The sequence below is a fragment of the Colletotrichum chrysophilum genome (assembly GCF_026319265.1).
Source record: "Colletotrichum chrysophilum strain AFK26 chromosome Unknown scaffold_24, whole genome shotgun sequence".
In the NCBI taxonomy this organism is placed as follows: Eukaryota; Fungi; Ascomycota; class Sordariomycetes; order Glomerellales; family Glomerellaceae; genus Colletotrichum; species Colletotrichum chrysophilum.
This window is the reverse complement of record NW_026517311.1, coordinates 239,585-258,313: the sequence shown is the minus strand read 5'-3', so window position 1 is coordinate 258,313 and position 18,729 is coordinate 239,585. Positions and strand designations below refer to the sequence as shown.

General features: G+C 51.6%; 5 protein-coding genes across 5 annotated transcripts; 4 read left to right on the top strand and 1 right to left on the bottom strand.

Moving 5' to 3' along the window:
* Positions 1–6,154: 6,154 nt before the first annotated feature.
* COL26b_004120 (uncharacterized protein) lies at positions 6,155–6,488 on the top strand (the record flags this gene model as incomplete). Its single annotated transcript, XM_053177001.1, has 2 exons — positions 6,155–6,209; positions 6,271–6,488. The coding sequence occupies 2 exons, from the start codon at positions 6,155–6,157 to the stop codon at positions 6,486–6,488; spliced, it is 273 nt and encodes a 90-aa protein (XP_053039070.1).
* Positions 6,489–7,382: 894 nt separating this feature from the next.
* Positions 7,383–8,800, top strand: COL26b_004119 (uncharacterized protein; the record flags this gene model as incomplete). Its single annotated transcript, XM_053177000.1, has 4 exons — positions 7,383–7,422; positions 7,476–7,578; positions 7,628–7,797; positions 7,845–8,800. The coding sequence occupies 4 exons, from the start codon at positions 7,383–7,385 to the stop codon at positions 8,798–8,800; spliced, it is 1,269 nt and encodes a 422-aa protein (XP_053039069.1).
* Positions 8,801–11,226: 2,426 nt separating this feature from the next.
* On the bottom strand, positions 11,227–13,508 carry COL26b_004118 (uncharacterized protein; the record flags this gene model as incomplete). The annotated part of the gene is made up of 5 exons (XM_053176999.1): positions 11,227–11,631; positions 11,703–11,991; positions 12,054–12,474; positions 12,529–13,310; positions 13,354–13,508. The coding sequence occupies 5 exons, from the start codon at positions 13,506–13,508 to the stop codon at positions 11,227–11,229; spliced, it is 2,052 nt and encodes a 683-aa protein (XP_053039068.1).
* A 948-nt stretch (positions 13,509–14,456) lies between these two features.
* COL26b_004117 (uncharacterized protein) lies at positions 14,457–14,888 on the top strand (the record flags this gene model as incomplete). The annotated part of the gene is made up of 2 exons (XM_053176998.1): positions 14,457–14,712; positions 14,833–14,888. 2 exons carry the CDS (start codon positions 14,457–14,459, stop codon positions 14,886–14,888), a joined length of 312 nt encoding a protein of 103 aa, XP_053039067.1.
* Positions 14,889–15,713: 825 nt separating this feature from the next.
* COL26b_004116 (uncharacterized protein) lies at positions 15,714–16,601 on the top strand (the record flags this gene model as incomplete). Its single annotated transcript, XM_053176997.1, has 2 exons — positions 15,714–15,974; positions 16,053–16,601. 2 exons carry the CDS (start codon positions 15,714–15,716, stop codon positions 16,599–16,601), a joined length of 810 nt encoding a protein of 269 aa, XP_053039066.1.
* Positions 16,602–18,729: the final 2,128 nt, after the last annotated feature.

The window sequence follows — 18,729 nt, the reverse complement described above, 5'->3', positions numbered from 1 at the left end:
TGTGTGCTTGTTTAATATCGTTGCTGGTTTGAATCAACATCGAGTCAATGGCTTCGGCTCAGATGCTTCGGAAGCCTCGCTTTTAGAGAAAACTCTGGAATTTTCCTGGAGAAGATCCAACGACGCAAACGTTGAGGGGACTTTACCTTTTCCAGGTCCACCAACTTGAAATAGAAAGCTCCCTTATGACCACGGCTTGTATTCCCGGTCATCTGATTCATGGCCGTCTAGTTTTGGGAAGCGTTTCTGACTCGGTTATGTTTCAGTTCTTTATTCTTTATCTCCGAGGACATCAGGTACAAGTTTGAATAACACCAGCTTGGTGAAGAGAGGGAGATCTGTACAGGTGCGAGAATATGGCATTCAAGCTCTGTACGGTGATACGAAGAGGGGGAGCAATCTTGGCTCTTGAATGAGCGAGGGAGACTCTGCCGCCGCACAAGAGTGTTGTGTCGCGCTGTTTGGACAACGAGATGCCGTGGACATGTAACTCAGTAAAGCTTGATCACCTCCACGGCCCCAAATCCCCTCTCCTGACCCAAGAAACTCCCAGTCACGTTGACATAACCCGCGTAAACCGTGTCACTAAGTTATCTTGAAACACATATCTTCTGATCACTTCGCGACGACTGGACTTCTAGCACGTCGCCGTTCTCAAATTTGAGTGTCCAATTCTGAAGGTAAGTGATGTTGGGCTTGGCCTAGGTCCACGGGCCACAGCCACTGCCGCCGGCTTCCATGTTGAAGGTGATCACATACTGTGACTACTCGCCATCTCTGACGGTTGCGGAGCGGTAGATGTCGAGAGATGGGCTGGAGATGAAGTCGCTTGCCGCGGATCCCACGCCGCAGGTGCTGACTGAGACTGTGAATTCAGGGGCGGCGGCGAGGGAGGTGTTTTGAGGGGTGGCTTATTGGAGATTGTTCCAGTATTCGAAGGAATCCAGTGCCAGAAGAGAAGACTTGCAGACATTGCCCAGAACGTAAGATAGGGCGAGGTATTGGGAGCCCGTTGTTGTTAGAAAGGAGCTGGTCCAGTAGGAGCCGGTGGTCTGGTCCGAGAAGAGGTTGTGCAAGGACGAGATTGAGTCTTGGTTATCACGTCAGTGCGTGCCTTGCCAGACGGGCTTTATTTTGTAGTAGTCTTACGTTCAGATACGTTGAGTGAACATTTGGTCTGAACATCTCCGCAGCACCGCCGCCGAGAATCACGGACAGGATCAAGATCCAGGACATTGTGATGTAGGGAAGTTAGGGACCGTTGTAATACTCAAATTTCAGTGCAGTGATTTTATCCAAGCTAACAGCGCAGGCCTAATTCTTCCTTTATACTTGCTCCTTATATGGTAAGGGCATGCCTTACATTGAGAGTGGTCCCAAGACACTGGTCCAGGTTTTCCTGCCCTGCAGACATTGACCGTCCGCTTCAGCTCTTAATAGAGGCCAGACACTCATGCAAACCGGGCATGGATACCGTCAACTTAAAGTATGAAACCTGGCGGAGTTGTGAGCTCACATTCGTAGTTGTCCGGACTCATCCGCCGCAGGGCCTTTCCCCGGTTCCTTTCTCTCGGGGTTTTGAGCAGGTCGCGCAGTTAGCTCACGATCCAGACCCTTCTTTTCGGGCCCGAATCTGGATAGTCGGGACCAGTATCATGATGGCAGGCATTCATGGCTCTGCAATGCTACTAACTTGTTTCTGTAGACAAGAGCAGCATTACAACACCGCGAGATCCCTGCTTCCGGGGGGACGTGTTGTTCCCCGCGCAACTCAATTAGGCCACGAAGACCACTCAGGGGCCGAACGGATAGATTGACTTCATTGTAGCTAAGATTGACTGTGGCTGTCATCCCAAGTTGTCTTTCAGCTGATCATGGGTTCGTGGACAGGATATTCACGCAGGGGGGCTCAACGTTGCTGGGTTGCAGACCCTCATGCGACAACAAGCCAGATATTCGTCATCTCCAAGCCACAACAGAGTCCGGGAGCATTCAATAAAAGGCGACAGCTAAAGATTTTGCACACATGCGCGCGGCTTGACTGCGCATTTTCTCGTGTTCATGTTTTGGCGCCGGCTCGGGCTGTGCATAAGCACCGAGGCGTGTTAAAGAGGAAAGAAAGTCCCGAGCACCGTCCTACCATCAACTTCAAGCATATTTCTGCAATTTGGCATAGTAGACTCAGTAAGGATCTTGAAAAGGTCCAGGCTCACAATTTAAGTAATCCCACAGTGGAGTATAAACGATGCTATGCTCCCAGTATCCCCGCTGAAGTATGTTGCCAAAGTAGCTATTCAGCCAGCAATCAACAATCAATATCAAGACAAAGAGAACAGTAAGACCAACAAGGACGGCAATCAAAATGTCAGAAACGCAGAAGCCTCCTTCAAAGTATCATTATGACCCCTCGCTCGCTGCTGCGATCACATTCGCCGCCTTATTCGGTATCAGCAGCGTCCTCCATGTCTTCCAAACCGTCCGTGCCAGAACATGGTATTTCATCCCATTCGTCGTGGGCTCCATTTGTAAGAGATCATACAAGCATTTCGTCTCAGAGATTTTTTGATTGACATTTCCACAGTCCAGGTAGTTGGGTACTCAGCCCGAGCAGTCAACGCAGCCGAGACTCCGGACTGGTCGCAGATACCCTTCATCATCCAAACCCTTGGGCCGCTACTCGCCCCGGCGCTGTATGCTGCCTCTATCTACATGCTGCTAGGTCGCATCATCAGCTCTCTCCGTGCCGAGCATCTGTCTTTCATACCCGTGAGATGGTTGACTAAAATCTTCGTGTTCGGGGATGTGCTCTCCTTCGCTTTCCAGTGTATAGGTCAGTCTTCCGGTATTAGCGATAGACACTTCATTCTGACTTGTCGTAGGAGGAGGCATTCTTTCCGGCGCAGACGACAAAAGCGGGATCGATCGCGGCCAGGACATGATCCTCGTTGGCCTCGGCATCCAAATCCTCTTCTTCGCATGCTTCATGGCGTCAATCTCCGTCTTCCACTACCGCATCCTACGACAACCGACTACTCTCAGTCTTGCAGGGGTTAGACCCTGGAAGGAATACGTCTTGGTGCTTTACTTCACCTCCTTGCTCATTCTCGTCCGATCCATCTTCAGGGTTGCCGAGTTTGCAGAGGGGCAGACAGGTACGCTGCAAAGCAATGAGGTGTACCTCTACTGCCTAGACACTGCTCTTATGTTCTTGTGCTCGGGGGCCTTTAATGTGTGGTTTCCCGGTCGCGTTGTGTCGTCTTCTGTTGATAAAGACGTGGACGATCTGAGGCTTTCTGAAATTTCCGAACAGCTGAATCACAGGGATCATCACCAAGGCGTGTGAACACCGGAAGAGGCTCGGATATCATGGCAAAACTCAACGCTGTATAACTGATGAGTTTCCCTACGGACTTTGAGACACATATCCCCCTTGAATAGATAACTATTGATCGCCAATATGTAGAGATCCATGGATGTGTTAGTATTGTAGATGTTGGTAATATAGAGAGTTTACTATCCGGGCGGATACTTCGAGCTATCCGGGCGGGTAGTAGGTATCGACGATAATAAGGATAACAACGAAGACAATAGTGACAACGATAGGAACAGGGACGATAGGAGCGACAGGGACGACAGGGATATTAAGTTATTAGTATAAAATAAACTATTTGACTTATTATAATAGTCATCCGACCAATTAGCCAGAAGTATCCGCCCGGATAGCAAAACTCAACATAAAACTTGCCAATTATCAAGTGTTCACCCGGTCAACCGCTGAAGTTATTCAAACGTTTGCAGCTCTATGAGATGACCCTTATACACTACCAACGTAAGCGTCATCGTCGTAGCTACTCGTCCTATCCACATAAGCCTTTTTCTTCCAACGAGATTACTTCTCTGGCCATCTGTGCCGACAAGGACGTGTCCCAAATGCCTTCCTCGTGGAGTCCTGTGGTGACAAGCTCAACGGCCTGTCTCCTGAGAATTGGTACTCGACAATTCATGGCTGTGTAATAAAGCGGCGGGATTAGACCCATTTGAGCAGAGTAACTGAACCGCTGAGTGCAGTGCCTCGATGTCACATGATTTAGTGGTACGGGTAACATGGCCTCCAGGATATCTTTTATCGCCGACAAAATGAAGACAAAGTTGTCTGTGTAGCGGTCGAAGATCGATTCGTCCGTTGGATAGAGACTGGTTTCGACAATGATGAAAGCCATCTCGCGATACACCGGTAGGTAGCTGTAGGCAGCTTTGTCTTGATCCCCAATAAAAGGCCACATTTTCTTGGTGTAGGTACCGAAGGTCTTTGACCAGAATGCGAGGTCATTCCTAAGACGTTTCTGACTACCGAGCAGGTCGAACGTTGTGGCTGAATTGTAGCTACTTTGTCGACTCTGTTCTTCTAGTGCGTAAGATCGAAATAAAAGTCTATCCATGCTCTGACGGGCATGAAGGATATCTCGAAAAGCAGTGGGCACTTCGGTATCATGCCAAGAGGGAAGTTTTCGAGAGTAGTGACCCTGGGAAGCGTTTGTTTTGAGGAGAGTTGTCTGGATATCGAGCCAAGCGAGGGTTTCGGCGAGAGACTCATCGGCACAGTCTCGAAATGACCTCGACCCGCTCGAAAGACCTGGAGTGAGAAGGTCCAAAAGTTGGAGGCCGTGCCGGAAGTGAACGTAACCATCTTCATAACGCTCCTGCATGAATTCTAAATAGATGAATATGATGCAAACAACAAGAGAAATGCGCACGGATTCCGGGCGTCTGTTGCATAATTGAGGTCGAAGCAGACCAATCGCCTTGTTGTAGTACTGCAAGGCCAACCGCTTTTGGGTAGTGATATTGGATAACTCGGAGTCCTCCGATTCGACTTTGCAGCAACACGCATTCGCAATCTCCATCCTGTGGGCGGCACCGAGCGCTAGCACAGCATATAACACCGCTGGCTCCGTTGAGCTCGCCTGAAGCACCAGGGTTTCCCAGAACAGAGCACATGTGAAGACCCCGGGTAGCTTGCCGGTGGTACGGCGAGCGAACCACTCAAATTGCCTGTGCTCGTCATGACTGAGGCTCAAGGCACCAGCACGTGTATTATGACGCGAGATTGAGGATGGTTGTGCCAAGGGATGTGCTGCGTGACTGGATGCAAGGGAACGGCGCCCGCCTCCGCCGCCCCAAATGCCGTACCCATCGCAGGTTCTGCCCGTAGACAAGCATCTTTGGCAAGCTGGCCTGTTCTCATCACATTTGACTCTTCGGATTCTGTGAGACATTTAAGTCATGGTCCGGCGTTTTATGAGCCCTTCCGAGGGGGACTTACTTGCAGGTCTTGCAGCCAGACTTGACCCGAGATATTGACATCCTGGCTGTTGGCTTTCTCGATCGATTTCGGCCTGTATTCATGACCGTACATCGACACAAACCACTGATGCTAAAAGTGACATGACGGGTGGCGCTTTCGGGATTATAGTAGACCAACGAAAAGTCTCCGTCAAATTCAGGATTGAAAAGAAAAAGAGACACGAAGTTCTCCCCCTTCACTTGGTAAGTTCGGCGGAAATGCCCCTGTGCTAACCCAGAGAGTCATGGGCGAGTCAAGATTCTCCCGCTTACTTCTCATTGGCTGGCTCGCAATTGTCGCCTTACGATTGGTTCATCTCTTTAAACAACGGTATCCAGGATCGTGGGACTGCTCCTCCCCCACACCACCCGACAGGGATCACGAGTCTGATGCAATGACATCGCATCAACATGTGCGACTACGCCTTTCGTGAGGTGGCCCTGTGCGCCACTCCAGGGTGGGCTACGGGACATCACAGTTGAATTTGATCAGAACTAGGCACTTAGGGCTCGCTGTGCTATGGGCAAGCCCCAGCTTTCTGAGAGTCTCCTGGCCCGAACTCATCCGTCTACTATTAAGAGGCCGCTGTTGCTTCTTCCACATCCCGATATCCTCACGTATTTATTTATCTTTCCTCAGTGACCACTCACTCACCTACTTTCTTCCTCTCTTTCTTCTACATCAGTGGTTTACTGGGAAGCAAGCAAGATGTCAGTCGCTAGCACAGAGACTCGCCTCAACCATGATACCCCCAAACGAACGAGAATATGTATATACTGCGGCTCGTCTACGGGTTATAGCCCAAAGCACATGGAAGCCGCTCGCAAGCTCGCTCAGTTGATGGCTGCCAAAAACTTTGATCTGGGTAAGAAAGAGGCGCTCAATCTCAAAAATACATCATCAAAATGCTTACGAGACTCGTCTAGTCTACGGAGGTGGCACAGTCGGACTCATGGGCGAGTTGGCCAAGACCCTTGTGTCCATTTCCGGACCGGAAGCAGTCCATGGCATCATCCCCGAGCCCCTGGTCAAGTTTGAGCGCGACGATAGCTACCGCAGCATGTGTGCCGAGAATAAGATGCCCATCCCGGACAAGATGACATATGGCCGCACCACAGTTGTGAAAGATATGCATACCCGGTAAGCGTATGATGGCCGAGGAAGTTTTTGCGGGTGGTCCAGGATCCGGCTTCATTGCGCTCTCGGGAGGATACGGGACTATTGAGGAAATTCTTGAAGCTGCCACATGGGTTCAGTTGGGTATTCACTCGCGGGGTGTTTGTCTTCTGAATATCGATGGATTCTTCGATGGAATTTTGAAGTGGGTTAAACAGGCTGTAGAGGAGCAGTTCATACGCCCAACCAATTCTGCTATCATCGTGACGGTGCAGACGCCCGAGGACGCCATTGACGCACTCCTACATTACCGAGTTCCAACATCCATATTGCAACTTGATTGGAGTCGAATCTGAGCTGATCCTAGATGAGAACTCTCGGCTTTGGCTATCCTGAGTATCATAGACACAATAGAAACTCCCTACTCAAATGCGCAGACTTCACCGAGAGGACTGTGACTTCCAATCTCGAGGATGCAGAAGGTACATCCAGAACTCAGATCCAACTTTACAAAGTTCATAGGCACGTGCTTCATGTACAAGAGAGTACCGAAGGCGGGCACAAAGCTTTGCTGGATCTCTTCGATTCCTTGGAGGGCGGGGTTCATAGTGAACTGCAGCTGTGCGTCCTTGGAGAAGATCTCCGGTTCCATGGATACCAAGAATAGGTCCACCAGCAAGGGCTGTGAGGAGGGATAAAGCCAATGTAGTACCGCTGCCATCCCCGCCTGCGGCGTCATGACAATAATCCCGTAATGGGTGTCCGGGAGCTAGGCTATGCCTGCGGAGGCTTACCATTGGTTTTCCGCCTGATGAAGCCCTAACCCAGTATTCGTACTTAAGTCGAACTTTCCGGGCTCTCCCTTTTGTGCCACACCGACCGTCCATCCCTATAACTTCCACCAAGCCTTGACACTGCGAACATGGCTCCAAAGAACCGCATCATCATTGACACAGACCCGGGTTAGTGAACATTCTGAATGCTGTGATCAGAGTTCTGAGTCTCTTCTTGATAGGTGTCGACGATGTGCTGGCCATTCTTCAAGCACTTTCGTCATCTCCAGAGGATCTGGAGGTGCTCTTGTTGTCCGTCACTTACGGCAACGTTCCTGTCACCAGGTGAGTTATCATTCTGATGCCAATTGCTCGACTTTTGTTAACCAAACAGTTGCCTTCGCAATGTCGTCGCTCTCTTCCACGTTCTCGAGAAGGAGATGGCATGGCGGGAGGCCAACGGCAAACACTTGGGTTTTGATGCGCTCAAGGCGTTCAAGCCGCTCGTCGCAGTCGGTGCAGCGCATCCGCTTGAGGAAGACGAGCTTGCTGCAGACCATTTCCGTGAGTAATGAAGTCAGAGTACCGAACAATTGCTGAACAACTTACAGATGGTGCTGATGGTCTTCATGGTGTCCACACTGAGCATCCTCATCTCACTCCAGGGGAGAATTGGGACGCCGCCTTCCATGGAGATCAGCAGAACTTCTCATCTTCGCTGTTCATCCCATCCAGAGAGCCCGCCTACAAAGAGATTCTCCGCTTGTTGCGCGAGAGCCCTCCTAACTCCATCACAATCGCTGCCATCGGACCGTTGACCAATCTAGCGCTGGCGGCCGCCGAAGATGTAGACACTTTCCTTCGCGTCAAGGAAGTTGTCGTTATGGGAGGGGCAATTGACTTGCCAGGCAACATCACGCCGATGGCTGAGTTCAATACTTATGCAGATCCAGCTGCAACGGCCCGAGTCTTCGCCCTGACATCGCCTTCTCCCAAATCCACGATGCCGCTCGCAGCTTCGCTTCCTCCATACCCGAAGGATGTGAAAGGCAAGCTCAAGCTGACTTTGTTTCCTTTGGACATCACGACCCCGCACCGCCTCTTCAGACGGCACTTCGCAGAGAAAATCACACCTCTATTGGCGAGCGGGAGCCCCTTGGCGCAGTGGACCGAGCACTTCATGTCCCAAACTTTCGACAAGATCGACTCAATGAAGGGGCCAAACAGCACCTCCGATGCTGGTCTTCAACTGCATGATCCCATGACCATCTGGTACATCCTGACTAAAGAAGACACACGCTGGAAGTCTACGCCCATACCTGAGGACATCCGCGTTGAAGCCTCCGGTCAGTGGACACGTGGGATGCACGTGGTGGATCGTAGAGGGTTCAGAAAGACGATGCCAAAGGCGGAAAACCCTGACGGCTTGGTCATGAACGAAATGTTGGAAGACAACGACGGTTGGCTTGCAGCTGGCAAAGGAAATCGGATTAACAGGATCATTCAGTCTCCGGGAAAGGATGTATTTGGTGGGGTCTTGATAGACAATATATTTGGCTCAGTTTGAAGGGAAGTCGAAGGGATTTTGCCTGATGAGCGGAAGGCGTCACAGGTGGTTGGATCCTCTGGGCTGATAATTTCAGGGGTGGAAGAGATTGCAAAAACGTCGTTGCTAAGGAGAAGTAAGTTCAAGGTTCGGCTTCGATTCTCAATCATGTGACGCCTACCGTAAGACAAAAGGGTCGTGGGCATCCACAGTGCGGCAGGTCTGTCCTCCTAGCTCTGACACTCGGAAGGCTGTTCACAGTACACACCTACCTTTTAATGCCGTAGACCTGCGCCGCCCCTTCTTCTGTGTAGCAGGAAAGCAACACCGAAGAAGTAGACCCCAGTGCCCCCCATCGTGACATGCAAAATGGTCAAAGGAAAGAAAGAGTATATATGGCTGCTACTGAGCTGGTTTTCTTGATCCAGCGGTCGGAAAGCTGACGGCGAAGTCGACTCAGCTGGGATGTCGCAGATACGCTCATGAAGCTTGACGTACCTGGCGACGGCTTCCTACCTGGCCTAACACTGCAGTCGCCTAATCGCCAGTCTGGTCAAACAAAAATAGTTGGCCTAGCGTTTACCGTCAAGTCCTCGTCCGCCAGGGGCGGAAACGCAACCCTTAAAGGTGGTACCGGGCATTTTGTAAGTCTCTGCGATAGACTTCATGAACTGAACATACTGATGGATCATCGTGATCGCCTTGAGTTGGACAGTGTCCCAGTGCCGTGATCCTCATCTCTTGTCCCGAGAACACCATCAATGCCTGCTGGGGAGGGCTGACCACCCGAAGAGCTCAGACGCTCGGAGCTGTCGGTACGGTGATCGATGGGCGACTGAGAGACCTTGAAGAGCTTCGCGAGCTGGAATATCCCGTAGGTCTTTGCGCACAATGATCTCCACGTGCGATGATGCCGACTCGGTAGCCAACCGCTGTGTAGGCTTTTGGTCGCGGTGTGGCTCCCACACCTCCTCATGGTTCCCTTTATGTCAGCGAAGTAAGTGAACATCCTCTTTTCTTCTTGTATTTCTAGCTGCTTGAGACCGCCTTTTTTTCCTGTGCTAGAGCTACAACTTTTCTTGTGGTTATATAGCTTACTATACTTTGCTGTTATTGTCGTTACTACTATATTCGTCGTTATTACTGTCGTCGTCATCATCGTTGCCGCTGCCGGTATCGTCATCGTCACTTTCGTCGTCGTGGTTTTCGTCGTGGTTGTCATCGTCACTATCGTCCATAACATAAGTAATTACCTTCACAGGAAACATAAACTCGCAGACACAGGGAAATTGGGCGGTCGCTTTTCTATTCATATCTCAGAAACCTGTCCAAGCGACTAACATGATCAGATCAATGAGCCGGTTACCATCTCGCAAGATGGCCGAGATACTATTATTCAACCGGAGGACTGGAATGTTGGCGACTTGAACGGGGTAGTCTGCGTGCCCAAGGGATTGGTGGGGCGAACACTTGAATTGATGTCTTCTCTAGCGGAAACAGAGAAGGCAATGACGGATGCTATCGTGAACGGTGCTTCAATGACTGAAGCGGCAAAACTCTGGAGGAAAAGCTGAGTTTGGTTTCAAAATCCCTTGAGAAGCGCCTGTTTGGAACTTTCGGGATCTGAACAAAGCTATTACATCTAACTAAACTATTGTATGACATCAGAGGTATCTCACAAGTTGATGAAGCATCGCGAACCCGGGGTGTGGCGGTCAACTCCACCACCCTAAGATGTCATCCACGCAGGTGACTGTTCACCCGGATAAAGCCATAACATCCCATCTTAAGCAACAATGTGTGCGCTTTCACATGTTTCATTGGCAGTAGTTGACTCTGACGACCGGATGGGTTGGTAGTGGTGCGATACGCTCTGGGGTTATGGTGATCCTAGACACCATCGCCAAGCACATACGACCATACCCATTGGAAAGCTCGGGATCCCGTCCGCTCTCCCATAGATAAGCTAATGAAGGCTGGAGTAGTAGTCGGGTCGGTGACGACCGGCGAATGCCCGGTGTTGTATTTTTTTTTGCTGTTTGTTTTGCTCCGCTGGACTCATCAAGTGAGGCAACCACTTCTCCCTCTTTACGGCGCATGTTTGGGCCTTCTGAATAGCTCAATACAGCATTTATCTAAAGCAAATCATTGCACATGTATTCTTTTAGCATGGCATTAAGGGTATCTCGCAAGTTGATGAAGCATCGTGAATTCCCGGGTGGGGCGGCCAATTCCACTAGCTTCATATGACGCATGCCGCTTGACTCATCTGTCCACCAAACATCTAAACAAGACCTTGAGACACCTCCTTGATACTAAAGAGTCACTGGTATCGTTTGTGAAGGGCGCACTCATCATGAAAGAATACATGAGGTGGGCCCCCTAAACAAGCATCTCTCGGGAGACGCAGCCGCAGCCGCCTCACCGTCAATCCACCCTTTGCCATATCAAGCTTGCTGGACCGAAGCCACGTCCGGCCGTAACCAGTCAAAGGTGTCCAGCAGGTCGAAATTGAAGTCCAGCTGTGTCGAAAAGTCCCAGTCCATCGAATCCAAACCGGCGGGGAGCCCAACTCCGCCGTCTGCGGAGGCAAACGCGCCTGCAGCTGCGGCGGCCGGATTGTTCAGGGCCTGGTCGAGGACGTGCTGAATAATTACCTTGCAGTCGGCACAGAGATCCCCGTTCGGAGCGGTTGGGCTAACCCAGTCGAGAAAGCCCACGAGCAGGCTTAGTTTCTGGATTATACTTGAGCGAGTCAACTTGGGGTTCTGGGGGTGGTTGCCCCCGTGGAGAGTGGGCTTGAGTAGCTCAAGACAGAGGATGCCGCCTCCGGGAGCGGCATATGCCATGACCTATATGTATTAGTATCTCTATGTGAGTCCATTGGGTGGATAAGGGGCTCAGGGGTAATGAATATACGTACGAGCCACTCAAAGTCACCATTCATCACGGACAGGCGGTCCATGTTTGTCCAGAACAGGAGAGTCTTGGAAACCATCTCAAAACTGACTGCTAGCAACGCGCCATCATCATGTCCGCGCTTCACGAGAAGCCTCTCGATGAAGAACATGTTCTGGAGATGCTCCAGGTACACGATGAGTCGTATGTAGAGTATGGCCACATCAATCTTCCGATCTTGAATGTCCTCATCTTTGAATACAACAATCGGTGGGAATCCAGCGATGGTTCTCAATTGCCTCTCTTTGATTTCTCTACAGGGGTGATAATGTCAGCAGCCTGTCTGTGAACCATCGGAGGAGGGGCATTCGCTTACAAAACAGTCTCAACGGATGTCACTGGGCCATGGCCAAGAGCGATCTCGAACAACTCGTCTCGAATGCGAGCAAGCATTACACGGGCGCGGATGAAGGTCGCGGAATACAATCCGCCCTCAGTGTTCCACCCATTCTCGTCAAGGTTAGCTACATGACGAGCCAAAGTGGCTTTGTCGGAGAGCAGATGCTCATCCTTGAGGTCCAGGGGCGGGGGTGTGCGTGCATATCTGCGGCTCATCAACGGCGGCCTGCCGGAAAACGATGCAAGAACCTTGTCCATGTAGAAAATGTACGCAAAGACCTTGCGTTTGATCTCGGCGCCGATGGTCGGCACGTATGGCTCGGTATCGACTTCAGCGTGGAAGCCGAGAAACGTGGTCAGCGCCACGGTCTCGGAGTGCAGTTGCCAGCATGCAAATCCTTCAGAATACTTGTCAGTATGGTCTTATGATGAAAACTAAAGAGATTACTTACCGGCATCACCAGAGAAGAGCGACTCAATGACTGTTCTCCTTACGGACATGAACAGGAGTAGTGTGTTTCCTCCGCTACCGGCAGCCTTTGTCAGCTCAATGCATGCACCTATGCAATACCGGTATCTCATCACTATCTTGGTGCTCTCGTCCACAGACTCGAATTGCATGCCCACGTCCGGCCGATACGGCCCGAGATATCTCGCCGCGAGCTCCCAATACACGAAGACGACACCAAGCGACTCCCATCGCAGGTTCGGCCCAGTAAGCTGAGCGACCCATTTCTCCGGGTCCGCTTCCTCGTCGTTGATGCGCTTCGCCGTATTGGCGCATATGGTACGCGCAAGAGCCTCCATCTCCCTGTCACTCACTGGCGTAGCGCTGTTGAAGTGCCGTGGGAAGGTCTCATAGAGAGAGAGCATAATCCGCCGCCCAACAGGACGAATCCAGCCGTCGCTCGGGCTCGAATGGCTATCCCATAACTTCAGTCCGGCTTCCCGGTTCGGCACGTGGCGGAGGATGTTGAGGCATGTCTCGAGAGCTTGTGGCGTCAGGGGCGGAGAGCACTCCAAGCCGCAGTAGTTGGTCGTGCCGATTTCACTGATTGGGGCTGTTCCGGATGACTGAAGCCGGTTCAGATTATGCCGGGTCTCCTCGTAGATCCCGGAGAAAGAGGTGAAGCCTAGGTAGCCGATGCCGAGGACGCTCGGAGTGGCGGCCACGGACTCGGGGCTTGTGGGGTGGCTTGCGGAGACGGAGCCGGTCCGCCGCCCAGGCGTCGCACTGGTCGGTGTGGGCACTGTTATCGGAGCTCTCGCTGTTGAACCTGAAGGATGGCCTGGCAATGATGGGGGAAAGGCGAGTGTCAGGGGCGATGGCGCCACAGAGCCCCGGGTGTCTCTTGCTCGCCGATGTTCTCTTGATCGATTCGGTCTGGGACTTTCTCGAGCCACAGGGGTGCTGCTGACAATGTACTCGCATGCTTCTGGGTTCTTCGACTTTCTGCATCTGTTACAAATGGGTTGTGTGTGGTCGCAGGCTACTTTGCGTTTGCGGCATGGCTCACAAGCCTGAGCCCGTCCGTTTTTGCGGAACAGTCTCGGCTCCGTTGACTCCATTCTTCTGTAAGGATAAAATTTTCAAATTAATTGGATAATTATTAACCGATTCCGAATGATTCGGCGTCTCAAACTCGGTGTTCCATTTGTTTGTTCGGCGACGTTTGTTCGTTGAATGCAAGACAGCAAATGAGTTCGGCTTGAGAAAGAAATGTCGGTCTCGGCATCGGCTTGCACTTTTTTCGGCTTCGGCAGCGCTCGCCGAGCCGAAGCCGGCCCTCCACACCTCCACAGCGACCCCATGTTGGCGGGTGAATCATGGTGATTTAGCCTGGTGAAGGTACCCATTACTAATTCTCGCTCAAACATCCAGACCATCTAACCCGAATCGACTGGCCGACATTCACGTTGCAAGGGCTTACAGGGCTGACCTGCAAGGTATTTTCTGGTAAGATTTCCAATGCTGGGCACAATTGGACGTTGGTCCGTCGGTGGCTGCATTTAGGAATCCGCTTCGGCATCGATGTGCCCCGGTCTGACAGTCGCCGGAGCAGCGCGCTAGCAAGGCGGACCAGTTCCATCGTGCAAGTTTCGAGTAGTCGACTGACGACGCGCCCTTTGAAATGATGCCATGTATTTCTCGGAAGTGGCTTGCGTGTCTGTGAGTCAAGGCGATGGGAACTCGGCCCCGAGGTCGTTTAGGATTGGAAATCTGAAATTCAGCATCATGGTCACGAAGCGTATAAAGCCCGGCCAAGCCCTCCCAGAGACCTGAGATTGAAAGGCATCAGTAAATCAAACAAGCTTCAGTCTATACAATTGAGAACACTCACGATATTCCTCCGTCAACGCAACATCTTCAAATCTCCACATGAGCTCCATCGAAACGACCTACCTCAAGGCCATCCTTCGCGACGCCGTAACGAGCACCATGTCTGGCAAATACTACGAATCAGCCATGGTCATTCCTGGCATGCACGCTTCAGCGATGCCTCGTCGACCTGCTCAGCCAGCTTCACCTTCAAGGTCCAATGTCGCGGCGATGACTTCAGAAGTGACGCTTGTCGACAAGAACGGTGCCCCTGTTCTGTCCAAAGAGAAGACCGATGCCGAAAGTGTTGTCGATGGTAAGTTGCTCTGGCATTGTTCACTTTCACACTTTGCTGCCAAGATTCCTTGGCCTTGGCCGTCTCATCACTGCCCGTACGGCTCGATAATAGAAGAAGACGACGCTGACCCGCTTCCAGGATCATCAACAACATCCCGCAAAGGATTCCTCAAGCGCATCTTGAAGAAGGCCTAGATGAGCACCACGTTATTACCGACATGATACCCTTAATCCTTCATAAGCAACAAAGCAATTTTTCCGTTTCAGAAAGTTGGCCATTCCCAGAGAACCGGATGGCGTCAGCATCTTAATCGTCCGGCTGACCGCTGACGACGCCCTGTCACATCTTGGCGCACACACGCGCGATCTACCTCACCTTCCATTGCCTGGACGGGCTGGAGCCACTGCAGCCGAAGGGGTAAGCAATCCTCGGTCAACGATTTCGGAAGGCCGTCCGGGTCGGCCATCGACACTCTTTTCCGAAGCTAGAGCCTGACACCGTCTCTTCATTGGACGAGTTGGCCTGCCATATTCCAGAACGGTGCGGCATGGCGCCTCCAGGCAACTGCAGCTCCCGAAGTCTCAACGGCGCTCTACTAGTTGAACTGGGCTCAACCATTTCCTTCAGTGGACCTTTTCCAGACATTTCCACTACCGTTGAAAGTTTCTGTATTTCTCATCGTTGCGTGGCTTCGCTGTCGACATCAGCGATGCGCACGTCTATTGGCTGGTGGTATAAATGTCCCGTTGAGGCCACCAGACATGTGGCTACAGAGAACCTAGTGATTAGGCATGAGGGGATAAATAGGATGAATGAATTTGACGAAATGCTTCAAACAGACTCCGCGGGCGTTCAGCCCATTTAACATTCTGCGCTGCAGCCGTAGCTGTTCTTCTTTTTAAATTTATCAACCTGTTCGGCCACAGCACACTACAAAACTCCCGGTTTTTACTGCAGGTGGTCTCTGAGATGAATTCTAACATACCTGCCTCATTCTATCGCAACATTTATTGCCTACCATGGTCAAGTTCGCGTGGGCTTTGCCCCTCTTGCTGGCTAAGGCCTCCTTCGGTCACCCTTTCGGAGAGATCGACCCCAATGAAATCGGTTTCACGCTCTGCGGAACAGATCACATAGATGGAGAGCAGCATGCCCGCGACGATCTTCTTGTCTTAGAGTCCATGTACAAGGACACCGCCGTCTTTAAGGAAAAAGAGCCGATCCGCATCCCTGTCAACATTGTCCTCGTCGGGAACAGCAATTACAGGAGTTTCTTCCAGGTTGAACTCCAGCATTCGGACTCCTTCTTTAAAGCACTGACCGAGAACCAGGCTAACGCTACTCTTCCCTCTTTGTAGAACAAAACTGCTGCCATCGAGGCAGCCTATACCAAATACCGCAGCGTCGGCTTCGAGTTCGGCCCGTTCTCCTATGAACACGTCGACGCGGAATTTGCCAGCCAGCACAGGTTCAGGATATGGGGAAACGTCACCTCGGCCTTGGTCCGCACCCACCGTCACGGCGGAGCGGACACGCTCAACCTGTTCCTGGTCCCCGCGAACCTGGGAACCTACGGCTTCGCCAACTTCCCGTGGGCCCTCCTCGACGCACCCACAAAGCGCAAGGGCCTGGAGTTTCCCCTGGCCAGTGACGCTGTCGTCATTGCCACGATCGGCCTGACAGAGGCCATGATTGAGAAGCTGGTGTTGCACGAGACAGGCCACTGGCTCGGCCTGTACCACACGTTCCAAGGCGGTTGCGAGCGCAACGATGACCAGGTTGAGGACACTCGTCGGCAGCAGATGAACCCTTACTTCCAAAAGACTTGCAATGAAACGCAGAACTCGTGTCCCTTGCTGCCTGGATACGACCCCGTTCGCAACTACATGACTTACACTGGATGGTGAGTTGGGTGTGCCCAGTGGACTCTGTTGTTTCTGTTAGCTTACTGGTGGGGGAAAACAGCAACGAAGGCATGCACTTCACCGCGGGCCAGGCACGACGCATGAGACAGGCTTGGGAGATATATCGCGACCCCAAGACCAGAACTCTCCCCGCATATAGCGAGATGCCTCTTCCGCATATGATGCCCGCCGAGAAGCGAAACCTGATCGACTTATGGGTGGAGCGGGAGCCACCGCAGTTCCGCAAACATCATTACCTGATCCCTGTTGTCCCTTTTGGTCCTCCTGCTCTTCGCAATGGCACAAAACCTTGGGAATGGCCCAGACTGAAAGCCCCGGGAGGGCGATTGTAACCTTGTTGTCAAAAAAGACGCGGCGGTTGAGGTTAAGAAGAGTTCTGGCGGGTACTTCCACAAGGGAATGGTATGGATTAGATGAGACCGCCTAATTTTGTAGTGCTAGAGCGACTACTTTTCCTGTGTGTTCGCTATCGTTGCTATTGTAGTCGTCACTGTTATTGCTACTATTATCGCTACTGTTATAGTCGTGTATCGTCTTCGTCCTCTATTATCAGCGTTTATCGCCGTCGCCCCTCGTGGTCCTCCTCATCAAAGTCACTCAGTACACAGCAAAAGCAGTCGCTTTAGCACAGGAAGAATAGGCGGTCTCGGTCAGATTGGGCTCTACAGCCCATACGACGGATTAGGAATTACTCAAGTTAAAGTTCAACGGTAATGGCCGTTGAGACCTGGCTTATCCTCCACATATGCCCGGCTCCAACCGTCGCCGCAGGAACCTGGCTGGCCATGGTTTTACGGCTGAAAAGCTTTCCATGTTATAATCCCCTTCTTAAGTTCTCGCCCAGTCAGAGAAGATCTCTCAAGCTCGCACAATCGTTCTGCACGTATTCTCAGAAGCCTCTTCGAAAGAGCCAACAAGGCCCTCTTTCACACGGAGACCACCACGCCACAGCGTCACCAGAGCCAACTTCGCCATAAAGCACGTACCAAATTGTTGCAATAATGAAGCTATCCATCCTTTTTATCCTCGTAGCATCGAGTCTCGTGATCAGCGGCAAAACATCTATTATTTGCATCTATCATATTTCTCTGAAGAAGATTTCAGGTGCTACGGATGCTCAGCTGAAGTTGGAGCACAAATGCCCAGAATTGAAATGGCAAACTGCATAGCAGTGGTACAAACACACACACATGACGTATTCGATAGAATTTTGCTGGCCGGGCAGTGTCAGTTAGCGACCCGGGCAGTATCGCAGCGCATCTGATACTTCTATAAGGACGACAGCAGTAGAGAAACCAATAGGGATAGTGATAATAATAATGACGATGGACGACGACTACGGGGGACGATGACGATAATGACGATATTCGCTTTAAGAGGATATATGTGTGTGTTCACACTGTCCGGCTAGCAAAACTCATTCGACAAAGTGGCTTGTTCATCACGGAGGCGTGCTACACCTATGATGGCATGCTTTGCGACGGGGTCTCATGTAAGTCATCGAATCAAGAGCCACGAGATAGCAACAAAAGCTTTGGTTTCCTGAAAGAGAGCCCCAAGTCCTGTCCCCGTGAGGTAATTCTTGCATTATCATGCGTATTCTGACTATTCGAGGTTCTGGGTAAGCCCCAAAAGTCCTCGTTGGTGACCAATGCTGTCTACAAGAGCGTGCTGAACTCCAGACAAGAAAGGCACACACCATGAATATCGTAAAACTTTCTTGTTCAGTCATCAGGCCCACGATCCAAACGCCATGAGCTCATCAAACGGAAGGGGCCTCTCATCCGCGGCAGCCCCCAAAGGCGCCAAATACACGTTAAACCCAGAAGACGTCCAATCCGCGTGCGTTAAACCATCCTCGGCCATCTCTGAGCCCTCTTCAGTCCTAAAACCCTCGCTCTCACGGCTTTCACCCCCTCCATCAGTAGCAGACGGCGGCGGCGGCACCAGGCTCGCATTCACAATAGACTCCATAGCTTGATCAAGGTTCTCAGGGCCTCGGAGCAGTTGCAGTATCTCGTCAGCGTTCTACGTGGTAGGGTCTCGCAGCAGCTCCAGGACCCTCCGGCTCTGCTCGTGCGCCCTCGTCAGGTCTGCGAGCTGCTGCTCC